We start from the raw sequence: 12,849 nt of genomic DNA, 5'->3' as shown, positions 1-12,849 counted from the left end.
AGCACACTTTGGCTAATGACCCCTGGCCAGAGAGTGTACTGAAGTTAGCTTGACAATGGAGTTTGGTATGAAAGGACCATCCTCAATGGCACATAGAGAAAATGATGGGGTTTACATCCACATGACTTGAAAATCCTTCCAACAAGTAGAAGCTTCTCACACTCACAACCAGCTCAGTGCCAGAGTTTCAATGTACCCAAGAGGAGACTTCAGTCTAAGCTTAGGTGTTTCCCAGCAAAGGCTCCACTAGAAACAACCATGCTAATGCTACAGACAAGGAGACCAAGCTTCTAGACCACAAATAGGCTTAACTCAGACCTGCCTGTGCTCAGACACACCAGCTATCACAGGCACATATAGTGAGCATGTGCCATGGGGGCTGTTTCACTGCCTGCAGCCTGTCCCCACCTTTGCTAAAGAATTTGCCACTGCAACCGCATAAGGGAAATGAAGTCATGAGTCTGGCACTTGCGTGTTGGTGATGCTTACTTTTATTTGTCTGCTCCTTACATCATCTTCCTTCAGCTATGCACAAGGCACACCATCAAGACAGGCCTGATAAGTTCATTTTGATCTCCAGCAGAAGCATGCTACAATGTCATGAGAACACAAAACTAGGGTCTTGGTTAAGTGACAAACAAGGTGGAAAGAGGAAAGTGGAGTCAGCTCCAGCTGCTAAATCAGTCACTGTAACCAAAGGATGATAACTGAAGTAGGAGATGCTTATCAGATCAGGGATGCTTGGACCATACTTCCTAAGAAGACAAACTCCCTGAAAAGCCAAGGTATCTTCTCACAGGATGGTTTTGCCATTAGCAGCACATACACCACATATCACAGCAAAGTGCAGGGCAGCCTCAGACGGAAGAAAACAGCCCTTTGGCCAGCAGCACTGTCCATCATGCTGCTGTGGATGGAGGTGTGGACCTGTCACAAGGGTCACAAACCCAGCTGACACTTTAATTTGCAGTTGCATCCTCAAACCAAACCTGAAATAGAGTTCAGAGTTGTGGTAAGTTTAGTCAATGTGGTTTTTAACCAAGAGCTGCTGAAGACTCAAAGAACATACACCCTTCTGCAAGAGTTCATTTCACACACAGTGATGGGACATGAGGCAGGACTCTGCTTGCTCCAAACTGCCATGCTCAATGCCAGCAGAGAGCACAAGTACCATTGGAGCAGATCCATGAGTGGGCTGAAGGGTAACCCTACAAGAGCCTTATTCCTCCCTGGCACTGCAGCGTGTGTTACTCACTGCTCTCTATCCTTTGAAAGGGCTTTGGGGACCAGCCACTGCAGCCAGCGCTCCAGAAGGACTGGTAGAGAAGGGCCCTCCTGCCTCTGTGGAGGCTTCTGGATCCCAAAAGCACTTATTGCACAGCACCTTATTTGGAGACTAAAAATGGCAATGGAGTCACGTCACTACCTCAAGTATGTTTTCTCCTCCTTTTTAGGGAGAGGAGAGGAAAAACTGGTTTCCGAAAAGTTACTACAACTTCACAACAGCCCTTCAGAGCAGAGGTCCTCATTTCACCTCTCCCAAGCACTCCCCAGCACCCATGTAAACCTTTCTGTCCAGCCTTTGGAAGGCCATCATGCAGTCTTAGTGTTGGATAACCTACCTCAATAAATCACAGTCAGGGCAGAAGAGAGCTTAAGTGAAGCAAAAGGGGCACATGAACACTTTGGGTGGGTTCCTCCAGCTGCAACACATTTTGAAGATTAATAACTCTAACTTTGAGAAAGTCCCTTGAACAAAGAAAAAGGGAAATGTCATACAAGATTCACACGGGTGGGACCAGTTTGCTCAGCACAATTGAGGAGTTTAGGAAGCTGGACAGATGGCAATTAATTTGTCATCATTACTTGACTATAATAGAGCTAAGCTTACATAATAATAGGGAGCTAACTCAAACTTCCTTAAGGATTTTCAATAACTGGAGAGTGCAAGTGTTTATATCTAACAGAAGAGGTATCACAGCAATAGGAACACTGTAAGCTCTGGAAAACTACACCATCATCCATTAAAGCTAAGAAACTTTTTACCTGGGCTGCAGCAGAAAATATTTTGCTGTTGGGCTTAACTGATTTAACACATCCAAAGGTCTGTGTTTCAGTTAAAAGCAGGAATAAAACCAGATTGTGAACGCCAAAAGCCTCTTTGGTTGCATTTTCCTTCCTGTTCTGAGTCCAGCAGGGCAAATTTGCTATAACTGTGTCTTAGACATGACCATGTGTTGCACCCAACTATCTTACACATGTCTGAGCATACATGCAATTGCCTCCCCTCTAGGAAGGGAAAGACCAGCAGTCTGTTTGACCGAAGCCAGGGAGTTCCAACACTCTCCTCACATGTAACACCAGCTACTGGCCAGAAAATCTTCTCTGGCATGGCCAGGGACACAGTGGCATGAACCTCCCCACCATAGAGATCTGCAAAGCTCATCTGCTGCCAGACAGCCTGGGGCTGGTCATTCCATGGAGCCCCAGAGACCCTGGGCTGACCTGGGGCTGCATCCAAAGCTTCCTTCAGAGTACCTCATTTGAAAGACTTGTCTCTGCAAAGCAGCAGCAGGAGCAGAGCCATCACCGAAACCAAGCCTGGGGCATGCACATTATGAGGTTGCCCTAAACTTAAGGCACAGCAGGACATTTGTTCTAGCAATGAACATATCTTATGGGGCTCCCTGCAAATCTTCTACTAACTGGACCTACCATAGTTTTGAACCCATACTGTTCTTTACACTACTGGGAATCTTAAATAAGGTATTGTTTCTAATAGCTATACACAGTAAAGGAGCATTTAAGTAATAATCACACTGAACTAACAAGAAACCCCATATGAAATAGTCTCAGTCTTATTTTAATTTCCTAATTCAAGCAGAAAACCAGATGCACTAGCATTAAGTTTCTCAGTTACCTGATCAAGTTACCAAGACTGTTTTCCTTTCAGTGGATCCTAGGCTGGCAAAAGGTTCACGTTAGTCCAACAAATCTGAACTCACAGGTGCTTGGTTAAATAAGGCCCTCTAATCATTTGGCTAGCATTTGCATGTACATGCAAGTGCAAGGGCAATTATCACTAGCACTCCTTAGGGTATCCATAAACATGCATCTCAGCAATGCTGAAGCCTGAGCTCTGCATTCACAAAGTACAAGAGAAGAACATGTCAAGAGTCAATCCTCACTTAGGCATAAGCTAAACAATGGTTCAAAATTGGACAAACTAAAGTACAAAATCCTCAGCTCTGGAGATGATCCCAGGGAAGTGGATTTTTCTTTCCACTTTGTCAGTGTCAGCACTATGGACACTGCTACAAGAGAGCAGAAGAGCCACAGCAGCAGAACCGCTGCTCCTGGAACACATCAACTTGTCCAACAGTTTTACATCTTGGGCATTACATTTGTTTTCCACGCCTGCTGATGACCAAACATCCTCCTTGACAATAGTTGATGCCCAGTGAGGTTCAGGTCTGCTCAGGAGTCAACTCCCAGCACTAGCACAGAAGAAAACTGTCCAAAACATACCTTGGACCAGCAGAAGGGCAGGCAGGAGGGGAGACTCTGGGCTCTGCTAGACAAACTAGAAGGGAACTCCTTGCCAGCATCTGCAAGTGGAATAGATTTGTGCAAGGGCAACAGACTACTCTTAATACACATACTTGCTACTATAATTTTGACTGAGAACAGTGAAGGATTGTTTTTTTCTTCTCATTTTCATAGACAGAAAACATCTATTGTAATCATGACCTGAAAACAATTAATTTCCCTGCCAGATTCTGAGTAAGCAGTTATCTAAATTATCACACTCACAGAAAAAAATCACTAACAAAAGACTGTCTTTCATCTCCAATTCTCCCCATAGGATGTAAGTCACCAGTGAATGAGTTGGTCTTGTCCAGAATACTGGAAGCACTTACTGATATTAAACTTTCCAGAGTGAGAAGTTTGCTGCCTTTTATTTTAGCAACATAAAGACCAGGAAAAGGCACCAGTATGTGAGAAATGTATTTCAACGGAGCTGCCAGATCTCAACCTACAGGATGAGAGATACAACAGAACCAGAGCCTCTGCAAATAACTAGCTCTTCCAAGAGCACATAGTTGGCAGCATTCCTTTCTCCACTAACAATGTGTGAATTAATGATAAGAGAAGGGCAAATTGGAAAGTAAGATGAATAGATTCTTCCACAAGCAAGACAGTGTTTCAGACACTTGGTCTTAATTATAAAACCAAGTCAAGCTGTGAGTAGGTGTACAGAATGGGAAGAAACCACCCAAATTTAATTAAACAGCAGCTGTGCTGGATTCCAGAGTGCTCAGGTAAGTGTCTGATCATAATCCCCATTTACCTTCACTTTGTCCTTCCCACCTCCAGCCCATGGAAAAGATGCTGAACTTCCATCAGGAATGGGGGTCTATGGGTACATTCACATGTTGGAATTCAGGAGCTGCTTCTATCATGTTTCCATATAACATAATTGATTTGGTCCTCCTAAATACCTTCTCACCTCTACTATTCTCATTTCACACCAACGATCAAGACACAAGAGAGCTAACGACATGCCAAGGGCACAAAAGCATTTCACAGCAGAGCAAAGGGCAGAAGCATGGCTGGACCACGCATCCCTCTCCTCCACCCATCCTCCCTGCACTACAGCCTCACTGGATCAGCTCCAGCATTTCTATACGGTCTTGTCACTATCATAAACAATTCCGAAATTCTCAAAAGGCCCATCCAGCTGTACAAGAATGACAAAAAAAAGATAGTTTGGGCATGAAGCATTTAACAGGCAAGGTAGAGTGAATTAGCAGCTCTGACAGCTACTGAGAAGCTACTCAGCCTCTGGTGTACAGGTCTGTGTTCCCACCTTAAATGTCCAGATCCAGGGCAGCTACTTTAAGCTAGGAGAAATACTGATCAGTTATTATATCCTGATGCTCTGGATTAAGACACATGACAGATAGGAGCCTGCTAGCTGCCCTTCTGCAGACTCCCTGCTGTAGCTGACACTTGCAAGATGCTCTTTAGTAGTCTAAGCAGACTTGGCAGCATGTGTGATGGGAAAACAGGGGATACTTTTTCCACCTTCTGAAGCTTTGTAATTTTGACAGAAGTTGCTTTCTTATAGAGAGTGAATAAACCAAAGAGAGGTGGTTCTGAGCAACAGGTTTCTAGGTCTTCAGAAAAAAACAAATTAATAATTTCAAGTTAATTTTGTGGCTGTTGATGCCCCGAAATCTACTGCAGATGCTGAAGAGCTGTGCTACCTCAACTACTGCTAAGGGACAGGCAACCAGCCACAACACTTCTGAGCGAATTTGCTTCCCCATGTTCCTCTGATAAAACAGATTTTTCATTCTATGGCAGGTTCCTTCCCATTGAAACACTATCTGGAATGATTTTCCAAGGACTGTGTAAAATAACAGAACTTAGCCTGTTTTCTTAGTAGGTAAGGCAATAAACCTCCAACATTTAAAGCTTCCGACAGATACATACAACTGTGCTAGAAATTAATAATGATATTTGAACAGCAGTTTGTATAAAACAGTTACCCAGCTGCTTTAATGCTTCAGTGTTTCTCTTTATTGCAGCTTTAACATTGCAGGCACAAGAGGCATGTATTTTTGCTTGTCTGAAAGCTACAGCTAACAGCATCTACAATTAAGTACTAGCAGAAAAACATCTTCCATTGTCCTTATTTCCTACTACTCAGCCATCCCCTCCATTTCCCTAGTGTTTTTATTTGTACCATTTGACCTAACTGAGCCAGCTGGCACACATGCTCCTGTCCACTAGTGCCTGTTTGAATTCACTGGGATCACTCAGTCCCTTGTGCTAAAGAAGGGACAGCTTCCCTTTCCCTTGCCCCTCTGATTCAGGGGAGCCATTCCTGAACAGGTTTGAAATATCGCACCCAGTGAACTAAGCATTAACAATTTACAATGCCTTATCTTCCAGTAATTAAGTCAAAGCTGCTCTTTGTTTCAGTTGTATCAACTGCTTTTAAGGCTTTAACTCATGAGCAGGGACACTGAAGGGGAGTTCAAAGCCAGCACACCCAGAAAGGAGAGAGTACCCACTGCAGAAGGAAATAGCAGCTCTGGAGCAGCTTGGAGGCTTTTAGTAACTGAAGAGGTGCAGTCAAAGGGTTAGGAGTAGGTGAGATGGTAAAAGTATGAGGAATCAGGCTGGTAACCAGCATCAGGAAGTTCTTGTTCTGCCAAAAACTGCAAATAGCTGCCCTGAAATCTTTCCCTTTCTCTGAGCCCCATCTTTAAATGGGGCATCAAGCTAGGACATCTTAATACCTCTTTTCCTGAATGGCTGAAATACAATATTTCCTTTGAAAACAATAAAAAGTTCTCAACCTAAACAAATACTCCAGACAGAGCTCCACTACAAGACAAGCGGGATTTTGTAACTTGTAAATTGTATTTTATGGGGCTGAGCTTAGCTCTGAGTCCAAGTCCCAAATAAGCTCTTTAACCCATGTGCTGCTTTATGACTTCATATCTATAAATACTTGTTCAGTGCTAAGCGGGTTTCTTCATTAAGATCAACATCTGTTTCCCCATGACAGCTGCAGCAGCACTTCCTCCCTTGGGCTCCAACACAAGGGCACTGTTCTTGGGCAGGGTTTCAGTCCCACAGCTCTCAGAGGGCACACTGGGTGATAACAGCCATCTCCCCAGCCATCAGCCAGGTAAAAGCCAGCACAGGGACCAAACCCCTTGTCCATCAAGAGGAGGATTTATAGGGAAGGCACCACCTTTTCATAATGAACCCAAGCTTCTGCTCGTGGAGACTATAACCAGAAAGCATGAACATGAAGGAAGTCTACAAGGGATGAATAACATTTGGTGGTCTAATTACCAGTTATGAGATCCAACTTCCAACAGCAGAGGTAAAACTGCTTGTACCATTACTGACAGCATTTATACAAACAAGCCCTAGCACATTTAAACAACTAAAAAATGGCTTTGTAGGCACTCACTGCAGTTTACAGCGCTTGTCTTTATCACTGTGTTTCTGAATGGCCTAGAAGTGGTTTTGGACAGAATAGAGGTCTCTCAGATGTGTCCTGCAGAAGATGACTTCTGGGCATAGCCCCCATTATTTAAGGCTACTTTTCTCCATGATGCCAGCCATCTACCCGAGTACTCACCACTCCAAGGTGAAATCACAGGTAGGGATTCAGGCAAAGTGCCCTGCACACCTTGATCAAGGGACACAGTTCATGAAAAAAATGAAGTTGCGTCTCCAGTGCATTCAAGTATTTTAAAAAGCTCTACATTTTTGGCCTCTAGAAAGGACAACTTCCTAACTCTTAATAGTGTTCCCATTCACATCTGCAGATACATATGCAGAGGAGTCTTCAGGTGTCCAGATACTTTGCTGATGGAGAAGGGAGGCTTCTGTCTCCACCCACATCACACAGACTCCTGCATGCACTGGGACCAATTTATCACACCAGCAGCAATGCCTTTTTCCTGTCCTACGTCTCCTTCAGATGCCTGCAAAAACCCATTGCTAAAGAACTGCAGAAAGAAAAAGTTCAAGAACCAAAATTTGTATTAACTGAGTAAACTTTACCTTGGCTTTGAGCAGTGTTTTTAGCTTAGTGGGTTATTTTCCTCCCCTGACAAAAATGGACTGAGTTTAGTGAGAACAGTACACAAATCCTGCTGCCTGCACGGTCCAGCTGAACCAGCTCCAGTAACACACGAAATGCCAGCCATCACGCTTTATCTTTGTTTCACGTTTTAACTCTCCATTTAGAATTTAATCTAAACAACCCATTTGCCAAACAGAATGCCGGCCCGCTCATGCTGTTTTAATTTCCTCAGAAAGAATCCCATAATACGCTAGGCAAGACATCAACAATAATTAAACCCAACAGTGATTGAAAATCGAATTTTCAGGGCCTTGCAACAGGCCCTAATGAGTTCCAGACTTGCCTTCCCCGACTTGCTCAAACTGGTTGCACGGCACTGCCAAGCCAAATTAAAATCTGACAGCATTCCACCCCATGCCCAGAAAAAGTGCCCTTCTCATGATTCAGGAAATTAAACAGCCGTCTACTGCAAAGACGTCCATTTGTCTTTGGACATGCATTATTTAGACAGTGATTCAGGGTCTGTATTTTTCTATCTTTATTATGTCATTCATATCCCTTTTGAAAGGCAACCTAGATGGGATTTTTCCTTTTTTAATCCTGACATGCCCAGTTTCACTCAGGTGGCAGGAGACAGGCAGCTCACCAGAGGGATTATGTGGACAGCGGGCATCATGTGCTCTTTGCCCCGCACCAGTGCTCTGAGTGGATCTCACAGCAGATCTACACCCTTCCACTGCAGACAGTCTGTACGGCACAGATTTAAGTGAAATTAATAACAATGTCCTGTTCTTTGCGCTTCCACCAAGGGGAGCCAAGGATCCTGCCACATGTTTCACAAAGTGGTTTCTGCAGTCACAAGTCTCTCATGGTGCACTGCAAGCCCTTTTTGTACCACTATGCAGCCTCACTGCTCCATCCCCTGTGAGCGATGTTCAAGAAGCTCCTGGCAGACAGGCCCAATGCAGTGTCAGCTTTACTAGGGCATAGTTAAGCTCAGCAGCACAGATTTGTTCAGCCCTCCCTGCTGCTCATATCTAGCCCTGCTTCCTTACAAGATACCCCCACCCTGGGGCTGCTGGCAGGGCTTTACCCTACTCCAACCCTCCAAACCCCATGAGCAGCACTCTAGGCAAGGCAGGAACTGGGCTTCTGTTTGTCGGACAAAACTAGACTGACCAGCACACAGGGGCAGTTACCCATGAGAAAGGGTCAGTTTTCATTCCTACAGGATCAATCTCCACCCAGAGCCTGGTGATAACTTCCCCAGGGGGCATCTGAAGATGTTCTCCCCTGCCCTGGAAGCTGCAGCAACCAGCACCCTATGGACATGCCTAAGAGGTTACCAGCCACAGGGACCTTCTGGCAGAGGACACGTTGCTCAATCTCTAGGGATGATACACCAGAGATCTCCCCAGCAGGTCCTCACCAAGCTGGGACAGGGGAGATGGGCAGAGCTGGGCACAAGAAGGAAGGAGGGAAGGAAGGAGGAAGCCCTCAATCCCACCTCACAGCATCAGATATTTCAGGCAGGACACAGAGCTGGAGCATCGTGCTGCAGTGGACAGTGCATTGCACAGCCCCAGCCACCCAGACTGCAATGCAGACAGAAGCCCTGCTGCCAGACGCCAACATTTGCCCGGGACAGCCTTTAAGGAGCATCCTGTTTTACACAGAACTCATCAAATAGTTCTTCAGATCCAGCAGTTGCACAGCTCAAACCCAATAGCATAGAGGGAGCTACACCTCAACAGCAAACAGGCTGAGCTCCCCATCCTGACAGTCCAGGAGGGAAGTCCCAGGACAGCACTGGCAAGAAACATCTCAATAAGCTCTCAGCACACAGTGCCATCCAGCACCAGGAAGGTCCCAACAGAGCCACAGAGGCCAGTCTCAAGCACTGCACATGGTACTACGCAGACAGGGCCATCTGGCATCAGAGATGGGATTACAACGATGTTGAAACCGAGAAGTGCTGACATTAGGTGTTTAACTCATCTCCTAATCATGCAGTGACAAAGGTACAGCAAGTAAGGTCACAGGAGCAGCTGCTCCGTGACAACCCATTCCACACGGATTTTAATTTAGCAATTAAAATCCCTTCCATTCAGCCATGCCAAGAGGGCCTTTTAGTTATTCTGGCTCTTTTGCTCATCAAAAGACACTGTGGCCAAGACCCAGGATATCCCAGGGAAAGCAAGCCTCTGACAGCCAGAGCCATGAGGAACAAAGGTTTTCCAGCGGGTCTAAAGGGAGACCAGCAACTCCCTCAAGGATACAGGCTCAGAAGAGTGGTGGTCAGAGACTCACACAAGTCAGCCTAGACGACAAACAGTTGCTTTTTCAGCAAAAGCTTTGTTGAAGTGAGTTTCTTATACAGCAATAGAAACAAACCCAGATGCAGTGTGGCTGGGCAGACCCAGAGATGAGTTTTGCCCACTCCTCGCCCCGGGCGTGCTTTGCCCCCTCCTCCTCGCCCATCGCAGCCGCTGGTACTGCACAGGAGATGACTGAAGGCGAAGGGATCCGGGGGGCGAAGGAAGCGGAGCCGGTTAAACCGGACAGCCCTGGCGCGCCTTCCCGAGCACCCAGCCACCCCCGGCACCGCGCAGCCCCGGCGAGGAGGAGAGAAGGGGAAGCAGCAGCCCACGGGTAGCCCCGACCTGCCTGTTCGCACGGACCCACCTTCTGCACCCCGGGGCTCAGCTCCATCCCGAACCGTGTCCGCCGCTCGCCTTGGGCGCGCCGCCCGACGGCCGCCTTTCATTGGCGATCGCTGCTGCCCCGAGCCGCCCTCAGCCAATCCGCCGCCGGAGACAAACTTTCCTGCCCAATGGCGTGCCGAGGGGCGGAGCGTTCCGACTAAAGCGCGCACGTGTATGCGGCCGAACCCCTCCGCGCCCCCCATACCAGCGCATCCCAGCGCATCCCAGCGCATCCCAGCGCAACCCCCCCCAGTTCCCCAAAGCAGAGCCCGGGCCTTAATTAATTAAAAAAAATAGGACAAAGAGAAAAAGAGAAAATAAAAGTGGTTTTAGGAGGTTCTTCCTGAAGCGGCGGGGGGAGGGGGAGGGGGGAGAGCGGGAATATGGGGGGGAGATTGGAAAGGCCTGGGGGCCTGGAAATCTGGCCCCTCTCAAGGCAAGTAGCCGTTCATGGCCAGGCTGGGGCTGTCCCTCTGTCCCACCGTCCCTCTGTCCTGCTGTCCCAGCCCCTGACACCAAGCACAGGGAAATGGATTTCCCAAATCAGACAGGAAAATGCTGGGAAAATGTTTATCACAGAAGACAGATGAGGAACGTTTTTTCAAAAGAAACTCTCCAAAACCGTGTTCCTTATGTTATTTCAATATGTGAAGCGTTGAACGATAATCTATTATTGCTTTTGGGGGCTTTGCTTTCACATGAAATGACAAAGTCTTCTTTATAGCTTTCAACAGACATTCCTGCATTGGCCAGGAGGCCCAGCACAAAGCCCCTTTGTGCAGGTGAGGGTGAGAGGGCTCTGTGTGCTCCTGCTCCCAGCTCTCTTCCCTGGTTTCTCCCTTTTCCCTGTCTCCCGCTGTTCTCTTTCCTCTTCATGCCTGAGTCCAGGAAAAACCCATGCTGAAAGAGCAGAACTCAGGATCCAGCTGCCTGCTCATGCTCTGTGATCAACACAGAGCTACCAGGAGCAAGAACACAAACACAGCCCAGGGCTGAACTGTCTGGTTACAACTGTAATTTGAAGAGATAAAAGAAATCCTAAAGTCTTGTGTTGATTTAATATCTCACATGTCAGTATGTTTTCCCAAGATTTCTTGCGTATATTCCTGCAGAGAAAGGAAAGAGATATCCTGGGCTCCTTCTGTATTCAGTTTCTGAGGGAACTTCATGATTAGTTGTGTCCCTTTCCCTCATTGTCACTCATGTGACCCTGGCAGGATTTATTTGTCCCCAGCACCTGGATATGCTTTTCGAAAATCACACAATAGACTGGTTTGGGTTGGAAAAGGGACCATAAAGATCATCTGCTTCCAACATTTCTGCCACGGGCAGGGACAAAAAGAAGGAATACAGTTTACAGCAGCCATGTGGAAAGAAAATGAGTGAATGACAGCAAAGGCTGGTACCTCACTGGAAGAGATAGGAAAGCAATGCAGGTTGCCTGCCTTTCCCTTCCCATGCTCCAGCCATGCTCTGCTTTGCTTCCTACAATGTCCCTCAGTCTGCAGAAGAAGAAAAGGGTTTCTGCCTCTTTCAGCCATGGGATTGGATACCTGGGTCTATGCAGAGAGGGGTAAATCAGTGTTATGGGGAACTGGGTGCCTATTGAGTTCTAAATTCTCCAGTCCTGCCTTAAACCCACTTAGGGACAGTGGCAATGCTATTCCACAGCTGGTGAGCTCGGAGGTTTCCTCCACAGCCATGCACAGTGCTGGGTGCTCTGCTCCAGCACAGGACTGAGCGGCTGTTGCCTCCTAGGATCCAGCCCAGAGAGAAGGGATTCAGTCTGTTCAAGAGAAGCAATTGGGATGGAGCTGTGTAGGAGATGCTGGCCTGACAGAACAAGCAGGCCAGAGGCATGAGGGGCTAGCAAGCCCCTGGGATTGGGAATGTGTTCTGACACACAGCGAGGATGACTGTGGCTTTTTTAGAAGTATTTTAACATCTTTCAAAAATCTGGGTTAAAAAGCAATGTCAGAAGAGAAATTCTGGAGCGATGAAGTCCCTCTGGGGAGGATGTTTGAACCTGACCTTCCAGAGGCATTTTGGGAGTGAGTAGAGGGAACAGCACCAGGGATATTGTTTTTCAAACCCATGCTGCTTTTCAAACCTTGGCAGCCACAAGAAACACTTGAAATGGCAATGAGGTGACATTAGCTCCCTTTCCCAATGCACACAGCAACCTGGGAAATAGGCAATGACATACAAAGGGATTTCTAGGAGCCACGAGGCATGGGATGAGAGGCCAGGACACCCCAGGGAGTGCTGACATTGGCCCGCTGCCACACGGCCCTAGGGAGAGCTACTGCAGGTCCCCATCAGCTCCTGTTTGCATTCACAGCGGGAAGAACACTCCAACCAGCATGGAGGGAAAGTGATCCATTTGTGGGAGGCAAATCTGTGTTGTAGGGATATGTTACATGTAAAAGTGCTGGGTTTGGGGGATGTTAGTTTCTTGGGTTTAGTTTTAAATAGCAGCTGTAAAGCTGTGCACCAGCAGGCTCTGGGTGCCAGGGTAGTGATCAG

At 46.9% G+C, this 12,849-nt stretch overlaps 1 protein-coding gene across 1 annotated transcript in view; it reads right to left on the bottom strand.

Moving 5' to 3' along the window:
* The window catches only part of LMCD1 (LIM and cysteine rich domains 1), a 29,485-nt gene extending 19,142 nt beyond the window's left edge, over positions 1–10,343 (bottom strand). The window contains exon 1 of the mRNA XM_005149487.3: positions 10,304–10,343. Coding sequence (XP_005149544.3) covers positions 10,304–10,330 — 27 coding nt within the window. The 5' untranslated portion in view covers positions 10,331–10,343. The remainder of the gene's footprint in view (positions 1–10,303) is intronic.
* Between the last annotated feature and the right edge of the window lie 2,506 nt (positions 10,344–12,849).

The sequence above is a fragment of the Melopsittacus undulatus genome, chromosome 9, assembly GCF_012275295.1.
Source record: "Melopsittacus undulatus isolate bMelUnd1 chromosome 9, bMelUnd1.mat.Z, whole genome shotgun sequence".
Lineage (NCBI taxonomy): Eukaryota > Metazoa > Chordata > Aves > Psittaciformes > Psittaculidae > Melopsittacus > Melopsittacus undulatus.
Note: the sequence above shows the minus strand (reverse complement) of the source record. Positions and strands in the feature narration are given on the sequence as shown.